Source organism: Pezoporus occidentalis, unplaced genomic scaffold (assembly GCF_034315485.1).
Source record: "Pezoporus occidentalis ecotype Australia unplaced genomic scaffold, CSIRO_AGI_Poc_V1 ctg118, whole genome shotgun sequence".
NCBI lineage: Eukaryota > Metazoa > Chordata > Aves > Psittaciformes > Psittacidae > Pezoporus > Pezoporus occidentalis.
The window spans coordinates 3,499,679-3,522,709 of record NW_026912972.1 but is presented as its reverse complement, the minus strand read 5'-3'; the positions used below and the strand labels follow the sequence as shown (position 1 = coordinate 3,522,709).

The 23,031-nt window shown below is 46.4% G+C and overlaps 1 protein-coding gene across 45 annotated transcripts in view; it reads left to right on the top strand.

Moving 5' to 3' along the window:
• Nucleotides 1-23,031, top strand: part of MAP2 (microtubule associated protein 2) — a 226,684-nt gene that overhangs the window by 146,191 nt on the left and 57,462 nt on the right. For 43 of the 45 annotated variants that reach the window (XM_062602338.1, XM_062602357.1, XM_062602413.1 and 40 more), the window contains one exon: nucleotides 4,720-5,005. The exons of the other annotated variants lie outside the window; for them this stretch is intronic. In XM_062602338.1, coding sequence (XP_062458322.1) covers nucleotides 4,744-5,005 — 262 coding nt within the window. In that variant the 5' untranslated portion in view covers nucleotides 4,720-4,743. The remainder of the gene's footprint in view (nucleotides 1-4,719; nucleotides 5,006-23,031) is intronic. 45 annotated transcript variants of the gene reach the window in all.

Genomic DNA, 23,031 nt, shown 5'->3' with positions numbered 1-23,031 from the left:
CTCTTCAAATATGTATGGCCACCTCATCTCATAAATTCATTTTCTCTGAAAGACACTCTCTGAATTTCTTAAGTTTCATTTAAAAAAATCTCTTAGGCTTGAGTCTCCTTCAGGAGTTCTGGCAGCCCTGGGTACCTGGGGCCATGCTGCCCATGCCTACCTGCCCCAGCCTGCCTTCATGGAGCACGGTAGCTTGAGTCAGTGCTATTGGGACATCTGAGCTAGATAGTCCCCTGGGAAGCAGGATTTGGCCCTGGAGCCATACATGGAGCACATTCCTTCTCATTCCCCCTCCCTCCCACCGAGGTCAGGGTTTGGTCATGACCCTGCCAGGGATTGTTTTCCTTTCTGGAAGAGCATGTTGTCTCTCCTTTCAGGAACTCTGGTGTTGTTTTTACTGCCCTGAACTGTAACTGTAGCTCTTCATCCATGTATCCAAGTGGCTGTTTCTCTTAGCTAATGAATTAGCTTCCCTGAAACCAAATAGCCCCATCGCACTGTGAAGGGACAATAGATGCAGGAGTAGGTAAAAGCATGGCTTCAAGCAGGGTATTTGCAAAATTCTTTATACTGGTTTAATTCTGTTCTCTTAAAAAGTACTTCTAAAAAGTGGAATTTGTAGAAAATTCATCTGCTTACCTGCAAAGGTAATGTTAATACAGTGCTAAGGTGATTCTGCAGGATGTACCCGGGTAATACATACAAGGATAGCTAGAATGACAGGATGTTTAAATCAACATTATCTTGGGTTTTGCATATCATGGACTTGTGCTGTATTACTGTGGGTAATTTGTTGTTTCTGGAGTTCAAAGCACTTGGGCTTGGTTCAACCCAGCCATGGCAGCAGGAGCTGGTGTCACATAAAAGAGCATATGGGTTAGGAGACATATTTACAGTGCTTGTGAAGGGAGGAGGTAACGGCAAAGGTGTTCCACATGTCCCACAAGGTTTGTCCCTCTGTGTTAATTCAAAGTTATTGAAGTATTTTCTGTCTCTACACAGTTCCCAAATGGCTGGAAAGAATGGGGGATTTTTTTTTTTACCATCGTTTCTGCTACAGGTTATTAGTTTAGAAGGCAGGATGTCCAGTTCAGATCCATAATGCTGTCCCTAGGGCACTGCCTGAGTTACAAGGATACAAATTCAGGGTTTGTGAAGTGTCTCTTCACTGCTGCTTTGCTACTGCCAGCGGCTGCCCATGGAGCATGATCTCTCTGACAGAGTCTCGGTAGCATCCTTCATGTTAGTGTGGACAAGGAAGACAGTTTAGGGAGGGTTATGCATGGTCCACATGTAGGTCAGTACCACTGAGGTGGTTTCTGTGGTGCACAACAGCGGTCATTTCCACCCGATTCCCATGCCATGGTTTGCATGGCTGGCTTTGATCAGGCTTCAAGGTGAGGAACACACTGATGGAGGAGTATTTCCATGATCCCATGTCATGTAGCTAACCCAGCCTGCACTGAGGCTCGTACTTGTTCCCATGGGATGTTGGCATGGTGTCACCAGTGTGGCTTTGGTGTGCCGGGTGTTGATGAAGCTGAGGCTGGTATGGGGTTGCGCTGCCCTCCCTGCCACAGTCCAGTGCCTGCCTTGGTCACCTCTCACCACCACTAACGTCAGCTGGTGGAGGAGAAGAGAGAAAACCTCCCAGTAAGATCAGTGCTGCGTGTTCCTTGGTAATGTGGTTCTGCTGCCCTGGGTGAGGAGGCTCAAATACCCAAATAAATGTTAACCAAGACAACATGACATTCCAGAAGACTGGCTGTGCTGCTTTTCAGATGTCTTTTGAAAGCCTTTGTTGCTGTTTATACGAGAATAAGACAATCATGGTGGAAAGAGGAACCTTTTGCTTCTCAAATGCTGTGTTTCCTTAAGATTGTCCAAACACTTCCAAGTTTCTTCTTTCTATATACCTAACACTGTGTAAGTTCTGCCATAATATTTGTCCACTCTTGGTATTTCTGTGTCAATATTTCAATTACCTGATTAATTGAATTTCATGGTATGTATTGAAATGGCAGGAAAAAACCTAACCTGATGGTGAAAGGCACACCTGTGGAGTCTGGATGTGAACCTGAGCTGTGGATGAATCACGCCACCCAGCAGAGAGTCAGCGCTAAAGTGCTGAGTATAAAGATGCATTGTGTGACTCACTCGCTGTGTTTCTACTACCATTATAAACTCAGAGAGTACTTGATGAATAACAGAGTCAAGAATGAATTCATCCATGTTTCACTCTGTAACCATCTATTATAAATACTGAGCCAAATTCTGCCTCCAGATACACGCAGCCCTCATTGGAGCCTGCCCGCTGTATTTATTTTTTAAAGATAAAAGCACTTCTGTTACTTTCACAGGGGACTCTGACACAGTCCATTGTAAGGATGTGAATACCCTTCCTCAGGAGTTTCGAGTGAAGCAGGGAGTGTCTGCCTGGAGCCAGGAAGGGCACTTGAGGGATAATAGCCTCCAGACTGCGGCGGTAGGATGTAACAGTTACATTTGTAGCTGAGCATTCTCATCTCGGAGATGAGAATGTGCCCTTTTTTCCTAGAACAGGCTCTGTTCTGTGCTTGGACCCCAAACACTGCTTCTCACTCCTGCAGAGAGGGAGGCATTTGTGCCGTGGCCTTGTGTTTTGGAAAGGCGGTCATCATAAATTATTGTGTCATGTCATGCAGCAAACAGACCTGGAGGTAGAGAGTTGTCTCTTGGCTACACAGGGGATGCTCTGCTCAGCTCAGGCTCTGTCCTTCATTATTACTGCATCTGCTTTCCTGGTAAGGTTTGAGGTGGCCGCATTGAGGCTCTTGTGGTGTATGCAGAATGGCTCACTGACGAGTGTCCCATCAGGGTAAAGGAGGTGGCGAAGGCAGAGGGTTGCAGATCGTGTTTACTGTTTCTGTGCTTGATCAAGGCAACTCTCGTTGCCACCGAGCTCTGTGAGCCTGCTCAGCGACTGTTTTCATTGCAGCACAGAGGAAATGCTGTGCTTGAAGTTTTACCTGCTTCTGGAGTCTCTATGCAGTTCGTCATACCCAGGGAATGGTGCTGGGTGAGGGCAAGAGCAGAGCTGCACAAAAGTGATGAATCCTTTTTGGGGTGGAACCACACTTTGCGTCACTTACTTATCATGAGTGAAATCTGATTTTCATGGTTCACCATTGTTCTTTTTAATTTAAAGTACCTCTGAAAGCCATTATTATTCAGTGATGATATCCAGTGAGAAAGGGGTTGAGTTACAAATTGGGAATGATTATCTCACAAATAACCACAGCTTTTCCCAATGTTTAGAGGTTTTCTGTGAGCTAACGACTTTGTGGGAACTGGGGGATTTGCTGGTTTAGTCGGTTGATTTTGTTAAATGCCTACAGAATATATAGAATCCCAGACTGGTTTGGGTTGGAGGAGACTGTAAAGCTCATGCAGTCCCAACCCCTGCCACGGGCAGGGACACCTTGCACTAGAGCAGGTTGCTCCAAGCCCCTGTGTCCAACTTGGCCTTGAACACTGCCAGGGATGGGGCAGCCACAGCTTCTCTGGGCACCCTGTGCAAGCGCCTCAGCACCCTCACAGTAAAGAACTTCTTTATATCTAACCTGACTGTTTCAGTTTAAACCCATCACCCCTTGTCCTATTGCTACAATCCCTGATGAATAATATGCACCATCTAGTTTTGCACTGCATTCCCTGGCTCCTCAGCCTCTATGGTACGTGGCTGAGTGACCGCGTACTACTGATTTCTTTTACATGTTAGTTTCGTCTCCCAGGAGAAATAAATGTGGTCAGTGCTGTTGGGAAAGGCCTGCTGGCTCTCGCTTTGAAGTAGCTAGCTCAGGTCAAGCCTTGCTCTCCTCCCCAGGGTTACCTGATCATGGAAACACGGTTGTGTTGTCTTCCTAGGTTTGCTAGTGAGGAACTGCTACTCCTGTGTTTTTCTGCGAGGAGTAGCCAAAGCTTATGACTTGTGCAATTCCTTCTATTCCTGGCTTGGACTAATGAGAGCTGATTAGCGGGAGTGAAATAAGTATGAATTTCAACTAATGATTAGTTTTGTTTATGTGTAAATACACAAGAGAATCATAAGAGAATGCAACTGCTTGTGTGGGAAACAACTGTTCCCCATGGGCTTTTCTGGACAAAAGGGAACGAGTGTGAATGTTCACACAACAGCAAGTGTGAGGGGATATAAACAGGGTCAGATAGCACATATGTTCAGGAGCCCATCAGTGAATGTTCTCAGACGTGGCTAGCAGCAGATTGCTCATGCTGCAGAGGACCCATCCATTGCCTTGTGGTTCTGTGCCTGAAGAGCACCTGCTCTTTGCAACTGCATTGAAAATAACAGCATCAGTTTCACCTCTTTCAGCAGTCATGGCATGCTGACGACTGATTCATTTCTCATTAAGTGGGTCGACATTTAACTGTAATTAATGACTTAAAAGCAGATTAACAAAGGGCAGCTCTCAAGAAACTCCTGCTAATAACTGCAAGGCAATATGAGAGTCAGGGAGGACTTGACCCATAATTTTTACTGCTTGTGGTTTGGTTTAGTTTTAAAGCAGTTCCCTCACCCCCAGGACAGACGATCAGAGACGCTTTTGCATGTAAACCCTCTCTCATCTGCTGGACCCGAGTTTCTCTGGCAGCACTGACCCATGGTGAGGGGCACAGTCGCCTGCTTGCAGCTGACCTTTCCTGCTCATGTCGTTACAGGCCAAGCAGTGAAGGCAAGAGGCCATGGCGGAGGATAGGAAGGACGAAGCCAAGGCACCGCACTGGACTGCAGGTCAGCTAACAGAGGCCTCTGCACACCCACATTCACCTGAAATTAAGGAACAGGGCGGCGCAGGTGCTGGACTGGTCAGAAGTGCCAATGGATTTCCCTACCGAGAGGATGAGGAGCCAGGGCTGGGCAGCCACGAGCAGCCAGGGACATATGCTCGGACCAAAGAAAATGGGATCAACGGGGAGCTGTCAGCAGGAGACAGGGAGACTGCAGGTAACGCACCTCCATACCCCACCGTGGAACTCTGCAGACTACTGGATAATGGTCCTCCATGGGAAAACGTTAGGTGGAACCAAGAGTGCTCTGGGGAGCTAACATGAGGGAGTAGTGCTTTAGAAGGGCACTAGCTCTCCACAGCAAGGGCTGCATCTTCATCCAGGTTTGCACAGCTTGCATCCTTACCCAGAATCCTGGGCAGTGCTCTGAGAAGCCTTCAGGAGAGGCATGACGGTGCATTGGTGCCTCTTAATAGATGGGACAGGGTCATCTCCCTGGGGGCAAGAGGACAGGCTGGTGCAGAGCAGCTGCTCAGCTCCTCTGGGCTCGGGTAGGAAACCACCCTGCTGCTGTGCATGGATGGCTCACGTTGCTCTTGTGTGCATTTCTCTGCGTGTGAAGGATGGATTCTCCTGTTGTGGCTTGCGAGAAACACCACCTTGAAACCACCAACTATGTGCATAGGAATGTGTTGCTCAATCTGACCGGGAATACCACAGTTCGGTGTCAGCATCTATTCACCCTTGCCCAGGCATATTTCACTGGATGCTCACTGGGTCTATTTGTAAACTGTGTCAGGATTTTAGGATTCAGCTTGTTATTTGGGAGACACAAAAAAAAAAAGTGTGACTGTGTCAAAATGAAATATGCAAAGCAGGCTCCTGGTTTAGAAGTAAATGCTAATTTTCTCTGTGCCGAGTTCCCACTTTAAATCCCAAATGCACAGTGTAAGAGGAATTTCTCTTGTACAGACACAACTGCCCTTGATGCATCCATCCATGCATGCTAAAGAGATCTTTCTAGCAATGTTAGCTGGCTGTTGACACCATTTGGAGATGCTATCCATAATTTCTCAGCAGCTGAAGAATTTTAAGGCTCTTGGACCCTGCAGCCATTTCATAAGCAATTGTGCTGGAAATGGATCTCTCTGCTAAAAGTAAATGGGTTTAGAGTTGAAGAGTCTTCTCTTGGGGATAGCCAAAATGTAAAAGCCAAAGGTAAAAGAAATCCCGTGTAAGCATTCAGGTGACCATGCTGCTGATGATTGTTTAAGGGGGATGAAGGCAAAGTCATGTCTCTTTGCTGTAACCCAACATAGTGCTATGCTTAGCCAGCAAATAAGCAGGAACAGGCATGCAGGACTCACAGAGCTAAGATACTGCAGTTCTTAGGGGCTGACATGGGCTATGGGGAGACTGAGTGTGTTTCTCATCTTTGCTGCATGTTTTTCACACAGGCTGGACCAGTCTCACCCATACACATGGAAAAGTGGCAATAATTCTTTTTAGAATGAGGGTAGAGAAATGCTTTTCTGGGCTCTGTCAAGCTCAGGTTCTGAGTGGTGCTCTCCACAGCATTTAATTGAGGAGTTTGCAGCTGATGGGTGAGAGGAGGCAGGAACCCACTGCTGCCCATCCATGGGCATTGTAGTAGTGTATTTTCATGTTGCTTTTTGAGGGATTAAACAGCAGAACAAGAGCAAATGACGCAGCAGGACTGGGGACACGCATGTGCCAAGGGAGCAAGACTACTCTTGTAGTGACATTCACTTCCATCACCACTTTGTGGCCTCATTTCCTCCTCCCCTGCTTTTTTCTCACCGCTTAGACTGCAGAATCTCTGGTGTGGGGACTTACTGTTGATACATACAGTTTTTGTTTGGGAGTCCTAATATAGCATACCTTGTGGCATCATTGTCCTTGAATGCCACAGAAGTCCCTAAAACTGCTTGCCTTCATGCGTGAATTCCTTGCTCTCTGGAAACTCATGCCCTGCAGATACACACTGGCTAACCCCATATTTGATTAATGCAGTGTAAGTCATCTTAGGATACTTACGATATGTTTTTAATAATTTTCACTTCTTAAAGGAGAAACCTTCAAAAACTTCCTGTAGAGGTAGAAGAGGATCCTGGAGTCTGTTGCCATTTTACACTAGGATCTACTAGCTGGATGTGCTGAATATGTTGTGAAGCAGGAAATTTAGAGTTGGAGCTTGGTGTTTGATTCAGATTTTGATCTTGAAATCAGGATTGCCATTCACCGCTAAACTCAATCATCTTTGCTGTGTTAGTCTGTAAATGTCAACTGCCATGAGGTGTTGTGTCAGGTAGGGTTTAAATGCCACTCTGATACACATGATTGCCAATAATGGGAATCGTTTAATTCACTGACTCCAAACAGCCGAGGAGAAAGTGCACAGGAAGCCAAGGTCGACTGGGATAATTAAGCTGAACTGTGGGTTTGAGTGGATTTGCAGGGATTTTGTTTTCCCTGGTACAAGTCCAGAACCATAACCTGGGAAAATCTCTTGCTTCTCAGCTTTTGCATTGGGGTCCGTAGATCCGCAGCAACTGCAACAAGAAGCTCATGTACAGCAGAACAGTCGTACAACCAGGACATTCCCCAGCCCCTGCTGATGGGAGCTCAGTTACAATTTGAGGCATTTCACCTAAGGATGCTCCCCAGCAGCTGACTGACCCAGGGGCTGGGATTTAGTCATGAAATGGGCCTCTCCTAGGGCAAGTTGTTCTGCAGCAGTGTAATAGTCCCTTCAGGGCACAGCAAAGCAGCAGGGCACCCATCTGCAGGGCTTGTGATGTAAAATCTGTGGGCTGTGTGTTAAGGGGAAGGTTAGTGTCAGGCCACCAGGACAAAGGCACCTTATGGAACACTGGTGCAGAGGCAAGGGGTGGTGATGGGGGAGGAAATAACAGTTCTTGCCAAAATGCATTCAGTCCATCACTGCCAGTGACATTTTTAGGTTTGCACAGTTAAAATTTGCCTTCCTGTATATGTGTGTGTGTTTCTCTCTTGGCATGTGTCTAAGAGTTATTGAGCCTGACCTCAATTTTGGAATCCTCTGAATCTGGCTGTTGTGTTGCCTTTGATTGATCTGTCTCGGTATCGTGCTGGTAATGGCTGCATTATGGAGATGCATCAATGCCTTTCTTTCAAATGGACTGATGGGAACGTGGGAGAGTGCACAGGCTGTGGACAGGGCAGCCTCAGGGCCTGATCTAGCATCCACTGAAGTCAAAGGCAAACACGTGTGAGAGAATAGGCTGTTTTTTTGGCAGAAGGCAAAAAGCCCTGCTCTGGATGTGATGTACGGGCAGTGAAGCAGCTATTTCTTTTTCATATGTATTTGTGTATGTGTTTGTGTATATACTTGGGTTTAGGCCCTCTCCATCCTCACCCCTCTGCCAGCCACAAGTCCCACACTGCTTCCGAGGAGCTCATGTGGTCTCCTTGCCTTTGGCACAGTGTTCAGCATCCCACAGCCTGAGATCCACTGAGCTTCAATATGTTCTTCCTAATCCGTGCCTGTCCATGTCCTTTCTCACTTGCACACACGCACCACATCCCTGGTGAGGATTTTGGAAGTATTAGGAGTGGAGGATGAGATCTGTAGCTCTTTTCAAACCAAACATTTTTACGTCATGTGAGACACTTGCTGCAAAGTAGGCGTTGATAGAGTAACCTTCAGAAACTCGCTCTGAAGCGGGCTGATGTGGGAAGCTTCCCATTGGAGGCTGTGGTAGAGCTCAGGATGTGTTTGATGAAGGATGTGTTGTAATGAAGGATGAGAGTGGCAGAATGAAGCTTACTGAAAAGCTGTGGTCGGCTCACTGGGAGCAGGGAGGAAGCGCTGAGGAGCAGTACAGATGTGCTGCAGTGTTCTCTGGGAACCAGCAATTCAGCACAGTCCAGCTTGTTTGACTTGCAAGGAACATCAAGCTGCAAAGGTTTGGGTTTTTTTATATTTAAAATTCATCTACTTTTTCCTTTCATTTTTTCCTATAATATAATGACTAACCTGTCAAATTTATATGAACAGGGTAAAGGTGGCTAGATGCATTGTGAAGCATCTTCTATACTACGTTGTTATGTACAGTGACTCAACTGATTGCTTTCTTCATTATATGCCAAATTCAGGTTTATAATCAGAGGGGGCTTGGGTTACCCGCACAGTTACTTGATGAATTATTTTTGTGACAGACAAAGGGAAAGCATTTCCTGAAATCCTATTAGTGGAGCCTCAGGACAGCGACTGTCCTTGTGTCACTCAGTGTTAAGGACAGTAACATGTCCTGCCAGTGACACGCAGAGCCCTTCATTAACTGGCAGGGCACCCAAACCATGTGGGATGCAAAGAGGCTGCCAGAGAATCATAGCAGACTTCCTGACACCGCATGCTGGACCGGCTGCAGGCTGAGTGCTCCTACCATGCCTTCAGAGCTCTTGAGGCACAGGAAAGGTGGGTGAGGAGGGGGGCCTGTGGCAGCTGAATGAGAGAGTGGCAGTATAAAACTGAGGGAGGAGTAACAGGCTGAGGGAATGGTGGGCAACAGATCCAGCAGTAGGAGAACTTGGGAGACGCAAAGGGCCAAGAGCTGGTGAGATGAAAATGGTGCGGGGGCAGAGATGGGTCAGGAAGTGGAAGGGAAAAAAAAGGAGATATTGAAGGACAGTAGAAAGAGGTTCAGTTTTATCTGTTCATCCAGAGGTTCTCAGCTTTTGCATGATGGCAGATACTACCTCAGAGAGGAGGGGATTCAGACAGTAGGAATAGCGCAGTCTGCAGGAAACAGCCAAAGAGAAAGTGGGAAGGGGCAAATCATGTTACAGCCTTGAATGTAGTTTATCCTGATTCAGCCATTTGTTTTAGGTTTCATTCATTGGATGCATGAGCATCTGCATAATATCTATTCCTGTGACCAACTACTCTTTAAATAAGTGCATTTCAATAAGCTACAGGGAATGCCAGGCTCAAAGACTGCCCTGGCTTAGCCAGTAATACTTGAACAGAGGTGGGGAGTCCCTTTAGGTTGGCAAAAACAAAGCTAAACATGGAACACAGGGATTGTGCTTGTTTTAGCTGCCTGGCAGTGTGTCAAGGAAGCAGTGTGTATCCCATTACCTTCCCTAGCCTTGCCTTGTAGTAACCAGTCTCCAAGAGGACCTTATTCACAGCCCTCACTACCTCTGCACTGTTGGCAAGTCACTGTGGCACTCAGTTGTGCCGGCTCAGGGCCCTCAGGCCATGAGGGGTAGGGCTGGAGCCACGATGGTGGGTTGTGCTGGGACAGGGTTGCAGCCTCTTCAGGCTGAAACTGCACTGAGTCATTCTCTGGGCACACATCTCATTTGATCTTTTCCTTTTTTCCTCTTTCTTTCTATACAAGTGATAATAACCCGATGGCACTGCCAGTAAACATGCAAACAGGCCTTCTTTGTACAGAGCCCTTTTTAGTCTTTCTTTCCAACAAGACTGCCTTGTCAGAGCTTTCCTTTTCATTTGGCTGTTTGCACTGGCTGTCCTGCTGCTGCCCAAGCCTTCCTGGAGTTACCAAAGTAACCCCCAGACTCTCTGAATGCCCCTTTCCCGAAGGAGCCTCCCAGTCTTGTTCTCAGAGGTGCATTTCCAACAAGCTGCATGTTTCGAGCACCACCAACAAAGTGCACAGAAGGATGCAAACTTGATGACAGTCAAAGGTGAATTTGATCACTGGGTTTGCCCTGATTCAGTTGTTTGTTTTACAAAGCTGGAAGAATGCATCTTACCATGTCATTGATGGCTCCCATGGGAAAGAAGCTGGTAATTGGGCATTTTGATCTCGCTGCCTTTGCCCAGGAAATGTGACAGTAATTACTGCTCACTTTCCTTCTCCGTGTTAAGAGTAATACAAGTGTCATTTCTGGGACACATAATTGGGATATTTTAGACATGTTCAAATTACGTTGCTGACAACAGCACTTGTAGAAAATGTCTTTTTTACCATTCTCTGCTAATCTTGCTGTAGAGGTCCTTCTCAGTTGCTCATCTGCAGAAGACCAGGAGTGAAGCCACAGAAATCCCGTCTTTCCCACATGTCCCCAGCTCCAGCTGCCCTCTCCCTGACTCAATATTCAGTAACTGCTGTAGAGACCAGGCTCTGCAGGTTTTTCTGTGGCTATCACTATGGGTCACTAAATCCAGTAACACATCCCATTTTGTCTGACTGTAACCTCTGTAAGGGGCTGGCTCTGCTGTCCTACCTCCTCTTGGGACTTCAGAAATCAGTTCCTGATTGACGTGTATTGGTCAGAGCTGGAGGGTTTGACACAGTTTTGGGCAGTGCCTGAAAAGTTACTGCCTGAAAGGGAGTGGGGTGAGATAACCCAGTGTGCAGGTGCTAACTGCCCTGGCTCAGAGCCAGACACCCAGAGAAGCTCAGCCACCAGTCTCTTTTATCCCTAAAGCTCCTCCTCAGTGTGTTGCTCAGATATGCTTTTGAAAGTGGTATCTCAAACCAGGTGCAGTAACACCCTTAGAGTCAACTGTTGCATTGTGACATATCAGCATTGAATCTGGTCAAGACAAAGCATCAACCAGCCATTTCCTTTGGGCTCCCTGTTGGTGTTTTGATTCACTTTGGTGTTTTTTTTTGTTACAGTATGAGCATCGTAAGAGGGAATTGCATAAGCAGCTGTGCTTCCTTAACGAGTAAGAGCAAAACACCTTATGAGTGTGTTGGCCTGGCAACCAGTGCTCACTTGGTGCCGTCAGCATTCCCAGAAAACATAATCAATCACAAGCCTTGGAGATGCAACAAGGAGCAATAAGGCCAGGAGATGGAGGAAGTATCTTTCATAATATGTTGTTCCAGCCATGCTGGTACTTCAGAGTGTATGCCATGGACGTTGCCTTTTGAAAACATCTGCAGCCTTTCTGGGGGGCTGCTGTAACCAGGATAGCTGTTGCTGCTAAAGGATGAATATCCTGTCAAATACAGAACACATCTGGCAGTTAAAGGTTTGCTTTTTGGCTCCCCTTTTTGTGGAGAAAAATTTGCTCTTTGTCTGTTCACCTCTGCCCATCTTCCCCATCATCCGTGTTTGGCTGCCTGCCTGATGGGGTCTGTCAGTGCAGGCTGCTGTTTCCATGGGCCAGATCTTGACCCTCCAGTACTGGAGTTAGCTCAGTGGCTGGTGGGGCAGTTGTGTTCAGAGGCCACGTTCTAAATTGTGGCCTGTTGTGCTGGAGTCATTTTCAGTGTATGGTAGGAGACAACTTGTACATTTATGAAATACGCAAAGTATAGAAGGCTTTTAAAAGCCAGAAAGAACCTGGGTGGTTCCTGGCCTGTGCACAGTTGTGTGATGCCTCTCTGCAGGCTGCTGCCCTCTAGGCTTGGCTCAGCTTTGCCCCATGCTGGGAGGTGTAGATAGAGGGCTTCAGCAGCGATTCCGTCTTATGTCTGAAGGGATGCCATCATGTCTTCATCCCCAGGATAGCAACATGAAGGACATGCAGGAGCACTGGGCGGTATTTGGCAACAGGAAGAGGTCTTTGTGATTGCAGCTGGAAGGTGGTACTCCTGAGGATTGTGCCAGCATATAATCTTCAATTCCAGTTTTGACCTGAGGGCAGGAGGATTTGAAGGAAGGTTCATTACCAAACAACAGAGCCTTGTTTTGCAGACACACAGCTGCTCTTGTTTCAGGCAGAGCTGAAATGGCAACTTCTCTTCCAAAGTCACCTTGAGAGGGAAGCAGCAAGTTCTAAGGTGGCAGCCCAGGATGTGCTGGTGGGCATGGCTTGCATCATCTGGCGCCTCGCCCTATGCATAGGCAATTGTCAGCTCCCAGGGATGGAGCTGACACACTGTGGAGCAGAGGAGCGTGGAGGTGCAGTCATTCACCTGCTCACCCTTTGCTTCACAGATCTCTTCCTGCCCTTTTCCATGTAGAAGTCCACATGTGTGGCTTGGTGCACTTGCCAGCCATGGCTAACCGGTCAGCGCAGCACAAAGCACAGCTCCCTGCTGCTGTCCCCTAGGGTGTTCAGCTGGACATGTGCCCTTCCACCCACCACCGGGTGCGGGTTAACCTGTGGTGGAGAGGAGGGAAGGTACCATCAGATCACTTACAAAACCCGTCTGCTGTTTTTGCGAGGGGTGCCAGGCATTGCTGACTCCTTTTTCCCTGTTGCCATGCCAACACATCCCTGCAAGGAGCAAGATCTCTTCATAAGCTCTGCTGAGAGAACGTGTGTAGCCTCCAAGCTTAGTTAGCATTCAGAGTGCACAGCCTCTCCGTAGTGGTCCTGCGCAACAGACAGCCTGTCTGACAAAGGAAAGGAGGATTTCATTTTTCTTTCTCCTTTCCTCTAACATTTGTTTCTCAAGGTTAAGGGAGGCAGGGTTGGTGGGGAGAGAGACTGGGAGCGCTTTGCTGTCCTCATCAGGACACAACTTTAGTGGAAATGAAAAGGAAATACTACTTTGGGGTGTATTTATGGTGCACAGTACATGTGTATTATATATATGCAAATTTCTTGGTTCAGCTAACCCTGATGAGCTACTCTGTATTAAAATTGGAAAGCAAAGGCAATCTGGGTTTCAATTTGAGTGAGGAACTCCAAGAAAAGATTAGAAGGCATGGACAAACCCCTGTCTTTGTCTTTCCTGCTGGTTTAGTCTCTGAGGATACACTATAGGGCAGGAAAACATCTATTCTCATGCTATATTCATATCCTGAGTAAGGGCAGCAAAACATGGGGTTTTGTTTTGGGTTTTTATGTTTTGTGGAGTTGCTACTGGAAGATTAACTGCTCACTCTAAGTGAAATCCTTATAATGATAATTAATACAGGGTTGCTTGCCTTTGCCAGCTGAAGGATGGAGATCAGCATAAAGCAGCCGGCATTAGCTGGCAGATGAGCACTGATGATCCAGTGCTTGTCTGTACCCACTGTGAGAAGGCTGATCTGGAAACTCAAAGGCAAGACTCAAAGTGAGGGGGCTGCCTGCTGGTGTGGACTCTGCCATTCATTCCTTGGAGGGTGCTGAGCAAAACATCCCTCTTTTCTGTGCTATTTCACAGAGCAATTGCCAAACAGAGGCAGTGGTGCTTGGAAAACCCATTCTGAGGTAATGGTTTAGAAATGCAGTCTTGGTTGGGTTTTGAGTTGTTGTTTTTTTTTTTTACTGGGCATCCTTCATGATATACAGAAAGTGCAGGAAACACAAGGACCCCCCCAAGCTGTGTACATTAAATCATGCAAGTGAGCCTTTCCCCTGCATATGGAAAATACCTGGTCAAAGCTTTAGTACTTGAATTTTAGTTTGCAAGCAGTATGTGGAAAAGAACTGTGAGGTATTATTAACTCCAAGGCAGGAAAACCTGTTAGTTGCTTCCCAGAGAGTCATTTTCACTCAGGACTGAGTTGATTGAATACTTCATGGAAATCAGTTTCAGTTGGAGGCACTGTATATTTTGAGAGGGGAAAATGAACCTCAGGTATTTCACTTTTTTTATTCCTATTTCTTTCCTTGGGATTAATTTATAGTGATATATGATCAGTTTGGTACAGCTCTCAGCAACTCATAGAGATTGTGGCAGTTATGATAAAATAAGGTACAGTCTGGTCCTCTATCCATGAAGCCTGTGCATCTGGCGAGACAGATACTGCTCTTCTTTATTAATGTATGAGCTGCCAGTGCTGCATAGATGTGGCAGTCTTGCTGACATACCCAAACTGTTTTCATCCATAGCCGTATACCACATATGAGAGAAGGAAAAGGCTTCAGCTGTGACTGTTGCTTTTTACCTCAGATTTAGGGTATGTGCCAAATCCAGGGTAATACAGCCTGTACAGGTTGTTGATGAGCCGTAAAAGGAACTAATCCTTAGCTGTTAATGTCCATGAGTTCCTTTCTCTTTCCTTTTGCTGTCATCTTTTCTCTCTGTTTAAGAATATAGTATCACAGACCAGTTTGTATTGGAAGGGATTTTAAAGCTCATCCAGTTCCAAACCCTGCCACAGACAGGGACACCTTCCACAAGACGACGTTGCTCAAAGCCCTGACTAGCCTTGATCACTTCCAGGGATGAAGCATATATTATCCTTCTCAACAATTGTTCTGTCAGCTCTTCCTTCTTTTCCTCTTTTCTCACTTAGGTTGCTTTTAGCTCCTCTACCCTCCTTGTTCTGTGTACTCCCAGCTTTTATCTTGGCCACCCAGCGTACCTCCTCTGCAACCTTGACCTTTGCTGCTGCTTCTCACTTTCAGTATGCTTGAGAGCTCTCCCTCTGGATGCAGGTGCAGACCTCTCCCAGTGGCTGCAGTGACCCAAGCCCTGGTCTCGGCTCTCCCCACAGCACCCAGATGTCCCCAGCACTGTGGCTGCAGAAGCTTGTAGGTGTTTTAGTGCCTGGAGAAGGCAGCTCTGTCAGAGGTAGTTCAGAAGATGCACTGAGGGCTTCGATATCCATCTCTCACATCTTCCTTTCCTAATTACTTTGTACACTGGGAGGTGTGAGCCTGTAGTCTCCAAGGGTGGGCAGTCCATGGATGGGAGCAAGTGGTGCTGGAAGAGGGGGAGAGATAGCAGAGCTGAGGACTGCTCTGGAAATCCATTCCCACCACCAGCTCTGCGGAACTTGGTATGTATGTGACGCCTGTCTGCGGGAACACTTGCATACCCACATCACCGAGTACACAACACTGTTCCTCACAGTCAACAGAAGGATATCTGGCTTGGTACAGGTATGGGGCTAGGCTGGGAAGCAGAGGGGGGGTGAGAAGAGCCCTGCAGCTCTTGCTGCATTGCAGAGCTAGCTGGAGAAGCAGTTCTGGACTGGCAGCATGAGTCCTGAGGTGAACAGGGCACGGTACTGCTGCATTTTAGGTGTTACTGTATCCCCTGATGGGATAAACCAACACTGTGTTGCGTTGACAGCATGATCTTCCAGTCCTTCTGGCCAGGCACGACTAGAAATGCCACACAGTGCGTGCACAGGTTAATTTTAAACTTACATTCAGCAGAGTTTGTATAGCATACTTTGAATTCTTGTTTTAAAAGATCACAGAAAACACTGTAAGAAGTGTTCCGTATCAGCTCAAAAGGAGCTAAAAGTGAAGTTTAAGGAATATGTCATCTCCTGCTGTAGGTGGCTGAAGCTCCATGGACTTCTATGGGTGTTCTTAAAAGTCTGTTTGCTTAAAATTCTAGCTTGTACTGAAGTTCAAAACAAAAATTGATTTAAAAGTGAGTTACCTGTTACATATATTTACTCACACTTTAAAGGATTAAATAGCCGGTTCTTTGCTTTGAAGCTGAAGTTGTTTCGTCTGCATCAGTACTGAGCTGCTCATGTCTTAATGAAAGATAGAGCTGCTTCATATGTGCAAGTGATGTTTTTAACTGATCTGGCTGAGGGTCTTACGGTGTCTGCTTCAGTGTTGCCAATGCATCAGGCAGAACTTTCTAGCTTTTCCCACCTCTGACTTGCCTGGGAAATGCTGATGGTAGTAAATATTTTGTTCCAGGCAGTAGACTTAAGAAGATGTGACTCAGGGGTTGCACAGGGAGCAAGTATTTGCAGTAATGAGGACTCATTTTTAAAGCATTGCTTTATTGTACTGACATCTGTATGACTCCTTTTTAACAGACTTTCATATTTCAAGGGTGGGGACTGATCCCTTGGTTGTTTGTTTTACAGCTGCCAGACAGCATGGCAGAGGCCTCTGCCTGATGAATGTGCTCTGGGAGCTGGAGCAGGGGGCTCACTCCAGCTTCTAGAATTGCACCTGGCTCTTAGCACGAGTACCCCTGGATTTTGCCACTTTGTATGCCTGGGAGATTTGGACTTAACTTGTTCAGTTCTCTCACTGAAGAAGGTGATCAGGAAAATGCAGGCAGGGCAGCAGAGCTGGAGTACAGGCAGAGCAGAACACGTGCAGGCTGTTCAAGGACAGGCAGCCGGAGCTGCTGCTTCCCCGGGTGCTGCAGGGGAGCAAGGAAAGGCACCTACCAGCCTCTGCTTTGTACTAGAGCACAGCTGGTGAGACACAGCTCAGCTGCAGCCAGGACACCAGTTGTGTGCCAGATTTATGCTGCTGTAAAGCAGATATGTTAAGGGGCTGGATAATGGTGATCCAGAGTTTAAGGAGAATGTAGGAGGGGGCTGTTGAATACCTGAAGTACCCTAAAACACAGGTGTAAACTGTCTGCTGGGGGCTCACCAGGGGCTGCTGTCAGGTATCCAGCTGTAGCTCCCATGTACATGCTCTTCTCAGTTACTGCAGTGCATCTTTCCCCATAGGTAGTCTGAATGGTCATACCTATGGGGTTCAGTGCATCAAACAACCAATGCTGTTTTTCCAAACACAATCTGACCTGTTCAGTAGGTTAGCTGGTAAATCCTGGTGATTAAATTAATCTGTCACTATCCTCGTTGATGCTACAGTAGTTTAAGTCAATGAGTTTATTAGGGAAATGATAGTTGTCAGTTGTGGTTTCATTTAATTTAAAAGCTGATGTTCCCATTATTTGCCTTCATACCCCCTGCCAATTACTGTTGATGTTGCCAGCATCCAGATCAAGGACCTACTTACAACAAAATATTTACACTCACGAAAGCCATTTGAGAGCAAATATTTGAATTCTGTAAAGCTGTGCTACTGCTTTTCTTCAGTTGCAAGCACTAATCTGTTGGCATTATTTGGGTTTTATGTAACTTATTCATACTGCTTTGATTGCTGCTGTGAATTTCTCTTTTAATCTAAGTGCAAAAGGCAGTATTTACAGTTGCCATGATCCCAGCAGTAAAGTCCAAGATGTGTCTTTGGTATTTCCATTAGAAACGTCACTGGATGAAGCCCAGGTCTTTTTTCCCCAGCATTTCAGTGCTGCAGTGTTCACTGCAGCAAGAGTCGTCCACCCGCTTCCAGGAAAGCTGAGTATGACTTCAGGACCTGTCCTTAGGGGTCTGGCTAATGCCTCTGAACAAATGGAATAGCTATTGGGTTTGGAGCCCTCCTGCCCTTGCAGTTGCTTGGTGGGGGGAAATCTGTAGGTCCTGTTTGCTTTTCAAATTGGCAAAGATCACAAGTAGCTGCTTTGTTTCTTTGTGCAGGACTGTATTTGGGTGTGTTGCCTCACTAAGCAGTGCAGGTTGCTGTGTGCTTTTGTTGTTGACTGGATTCCACTGTGCCAACAATTAGTGCTGGTTACCTTGGAAACTGCTCTGCACCCCACGGAGGACTTTGACAGGCGCATTTTGGCTGAAATTGCTTTGTTTTCCCAGTTCTGCAAGCTTTTTTCTGTGCTCTGCCTGTGTTTCTTCCCTAAAATGCAGCAAAATTAATGAAACATATTATTTTATCCTTTCCATCTGTTTGTATCTTTCTTTATCCCTGTTTTAGCCTCAGTGCTTCAGGAGCATTAAGTACTTTCTGCTTTAACCAAGCTCACTGTTCATTTTCTTGGTAGATGTCTGAGGTGACGCTGTGAATGTGTGTGATGTTTTGATGGAGTTTTTATTCTCTTCTTCTCTGTCTCTTCTTCCTATCATCCTTTTCCTTTGGTTTTCTCCTGGAGCATTTGCTATGCTGCGCACTGTAAACTTTGTTTATGCCTTAAAACAAGTTCTGCTCTGCAGAGACCAGATGGCATCTTCCATGGCTACAGCAAATGGAAGATCTGCTGCCATTGTAGTGGTACCAGATAGAGTGGTTGCTAGGAGGAGAGAGGGATGATGCTGCCCTGGTCTGGGAAGAGTGTCCTTGTGAAATTGTGGGGATGTGAAATGCTTTTTCTTTTCAGGAGGAGCTTTCCCTGTTGCTGTGAAATGGGTTTGCAAGTGGGAAGAAGCAATAGCATAGGTGACCCAAGTGAACTGGCTGAATGGTAGTAATGAAACACAGGCAGCTACAGGCAGGGAAGGAGAAGAGCTGGGGACACACTCTGTCTGACCGGGGCAACTCCAGCCTGAGCCATGACTGGCACTGTCATGCGAGTTGATGAGCCGTCTGTTCCCCAGGGCGAGCTGTGCCAGCCTGTTCCTCTGGCGGCAGTGCTGAGTCACGTCCCTGTCAGGCGGGGAGATGCTGTGAGTGAGGCTCACAGGACGCTTCTCCTGTCAAAAACAATCCTCAGAATAATAGTACAAGTGTTGCATAGAGGGGTGGGGAGAGAGGGAAGAAGATAAAAGGTGCTGCTGAACAAAAGTTGTCAGAGGCAAATATCTGAGCCTGAGCAGGTTCACCTCAATGGATTGAGCCTGAGGCCATGGTAGGTTGGGAGAGAAAAAGTGCCCGAGGCTGAAGGAAAACCATTTGAAAGGGCACAAAAGAAGTAGACACCACACATGACTGCAGAGATGTGTCACAGATCTAATTTTTGCTCTTGCCTTTATAGTTGCCAATTATTTCTAACAATTTTCTAGAAATATTTGGTGAAAGCTCAGATGCCTTTTGCCACCATCTGTACATCTGTCTCTGGGGTGGGTAAACCTGTCTGTTAGAAAACTTAATGGACTGGAAAGGCTTCGTGGGAAATTAAAGTACTGTAGGTAATGCACTCAGATGCCAGTGGAGACATCTGCAGTCCATTGAAAACTGCAGCAGCATCAATAAAAAATGAAGGAGGGCTTTGCAATGACATCTGGGCCTTGCTTAGGATTTGATCCCAGATCCTTGCCTCTGCTGTAGCCATGCTTTGGTTGAACAGTCCCCAGTTGAGTCTCTGTGGGTGATCAGGTGTCTGGATCATGCCTGCTGCAGTTCAGACCAGTGCCAGAGCTGGGCTGGGGACTGGGCAGCTGTTGTGCCCTTGGGTGTGCTTATGAGGAAGGCAGCAAATTTTGGGGGTACCAGGCCTTCCAAACCAAACAGGCAGGAAAGGCTGTGGCTCCCCATATAATCAGCAGCTAGTTCAGCATCCCCTGTGCATCCCAGTGCTCTGAAAGGGTTTACCTCTCTGAGTTACCTGTGGGGCAGGGAGATTCCTGATGCCCTGATTTGATATGCTGCAGGCTGGGGTTTATAGGAGAATTGGGCTGACTTCCAAAACAAGAAGCAGAGAGTGCTTCCTCACTGGTGTTTTAACTTTGGTTTAAATTAGCATAGTGGCCAGGACAGGGACCTGCCCTCAGCAGGGCACAGTCCTCTGTTTCTGCCACACAGCAGCCATGGCATCCATAGCAACTGGGCAGACTTGACCTGAGTGCCCCGTCAGAGCTTGGTTTGAAGAGAGAATCTTTAAGAGAGCAGCAGAATCACTGTCCCTGCATGTGATCTCCTGGCCTCTTGGCTCAGCCTGCTTCTGGTCAGGGGCTTTTGAAAGCTCCTGCTGAAGATCTTTCACAACGTCTCTTCTCCTTATGGACATCCTGTTTGAAGGCCACCTGTACTTTTGCGTACTGCATTCCCTAAAATCAAACTGGGACACTCAGTGTGTGTCCTGTATCATGAGCAGTTGACATCTTGGTAAAAAAGGAGCAGCATTTTACTCACTGCAAAATGCAAAGGAAAACCACATTACCATTCCACATTGTCTTACATGAAGCCAAGATCCTGTTGCCTTTAAGAAATGTGTATCTGATGTTGTTTCTCATTTGTTAGTGCCATTTTTGTGGCACAAAGTGCAGTCAGAGAATGTCTACCTGCTTAAAGAGAGAGAAAATAGATCTCTACAAGCAAAACTATCTACTGAATCCAGAGCATTTAGGCCATGAAGAATTTGCGGTATCCAGGCTGGCTAACTCTGCTTTTCCTTTTTTGTTCTTTATCATTAGGCTTCCTTGAACTTTAACTGAACCATAAGGAAACTATGAAAAGTCTCAATAGCTGCCCTGTGAGGATTTGACTTACCCGTTGGATCTGCTATTTATAGTGTCCATTAGTACAAAAATGTCTGCCCTTTTACAACAGTCATGTATAGCAAAAGCACTCCTCTTCTGGCGAGCTGCCTGTACCTCCTATGTCACCCAAAATATCCATCAAAAGAGTGTTCAGAAGTGAACCTTTCTTGATTAAAACAAAGAGAAAAAAATCCAGGGAGAAAACTCAACAAACCAAAAAGACACCCAAGCCCCAGAGGCCATTTGTATTTTTATTTACTTGTTTTGCATAGCCTGAAATTGAAATTTCCATTTTTCATAAGGCAACCTTTCACCCCCAGCCATACCTCCCTGTGGAACATACTTTGTCCCAAGCAAATTACATCAGGAAGGGAGCTGAGAGGGTCTGAACCGTCTCCCAGCCTTGGAGAGTCCATTTGCACTAGGGCACCAGGCTGGATGTGCACAAGTATAAATTCTGTAACAAAGGAGGCCAGTTTTAGTAGGGAGTTGTTTCACCTTGCTGGGGGAGGGGGGTGGCTTGCAGTAACTGGGGTGATGGGGAACAGGTGACTGAGTGGGTTTCCTTTGGATATGCTCCAGGGTACTAAATCTGGTATGGATTTGCATGTTCTATATCTGAAAAATTAATTGAAGCCTTTTCTTAAAATTTTCCTGTGAAAATAAGCTTACCAAATTGATTCTCCTGTCTTCCTAATTGAGTCTTAATCTGTTCATCTGAGCTAACAGTACAGACTGGATGATGTTACTTTTGTCAGTAGTGCTGTGATCAGTAGATTAATGGAAGTTTGAGAGCCACGTCACATCCTCCAGGCATCGAGTGTTGGTGGCAGTTGGTGAGGGGTCTGCTGGAGCCATGGTCCTCTGAAGCTCTGTGCTCATCAAAGCTGTCTGGGCAATATTAATTCCTTCTGAAAGCAGAATGTGAACAGGGATATAGCAAGTATCAAACTATGGTTTATGGAAGAGCAGTTTGTGTCCTACCCCATGTCCTACCTGTTCAAGGTGCCACAGCATGCCAGCTGTGTGGGCTGGTGTGACAAGCCACCATCTGCCCCAAAACAAGGTGCAGGCCTGTGAACAGCAGCGGGGAAGATTGATGGGCTTTGAATCAATATCCCTGTTCTTTGGTCCGTAGGACTAGCTACGTGCATGACTTGATTTTTATGGGGTTATGGTGCTCAATTCGATCTACTTAAGCACAAAGTGGAGTTTCACCTCATACTAGGGGCATGTTGTTGAATAGAGGGACAGAGAACTACAGCTGCCACTCACAGTCTCCTGCTAATACAGGTTTCTATGTTGTATATAGCTCCTTTTGTAAATATATCGAGCTCCATCTCAAAACCAGTTAAGTTGTTTCCTGCAATGTGGAAGACTGCCAGAACTTCACACCCCTAACAGCAGGAAAGCAGCGTCTTCAGCTTTCTAGTCTGCATTTATCCTGAGCAAGTTTATACTTACGGATTCTTGGGCTAGCAGGTTTTTAAATCAGCTTTTTGTTGTTGCTGTTCCTTGGTAGTTATTCTTACTTACTATCTACTCTTACTATTGGCCACAGCCTGTAACACTATTGCAGTCCCTGCCTTCCTGGTGACGAGTCAGGAGGGAAGTGAACTGTAAGATATAAATACCAAGAGTTATGACAGTTCTTTGCCAGTGGATGATTTTTTTAAATATCTCATTACACTGTTTGTGCAAAAGAAAGATTAACCTATCATTTTGGTTTTAGACAAACATGATTTGGTTGATACTCAAGGATCAAGGACCACCTGCTGCAAGCTCAGGAGTGTTGCATCCCAACCAGAAGGAAGTGCAGCAGGAGGGCCAGGAGACCTCCTTGGATGGATAAGGAGCTCCTGAGGAAAATTCAATTGAAAAAAGAGGCTTATAATAAGTGGAAGCAAGGACAGGTGGCATGGGAAGAGTACAGGGATATTGTCCGAGAAGCTAGGGACCAGGTTAGGAAAGCTAAGGCCCAGTTATAATTAAACTTGGCTAGGGATGTTAAGGATAACAGGAAGGGATTCTACAGGTACATAGCAAATAAAAAACAGACTAGGGAGAACGTAGGCCCCCTCAGGAAGCTCTCAGGAGAACTGGCTACACAGGATTTGCAGAAGGCTGAGGTTCTGAATGAATTCTTTGCCTCGGTCTTCACTGGCAAAGGCTCTGACAAAACCACCCAAGTCTTAGAAGGCAGATGCAGGGAATGTGAGAATGAAGACCTTGCGCCCACTGTAGGAGAGGATCTGGTTCGAGACCATCTTAAAAATCTGAACGTGCACAAGTCCAGGGGTCCTGATGAGATCCATTCACAGGTCCTGAAGGAGCTGGCAAATGAAGTTGCTAAGCCACTGGCCATCATATTTGAGAAATCATGGTAGT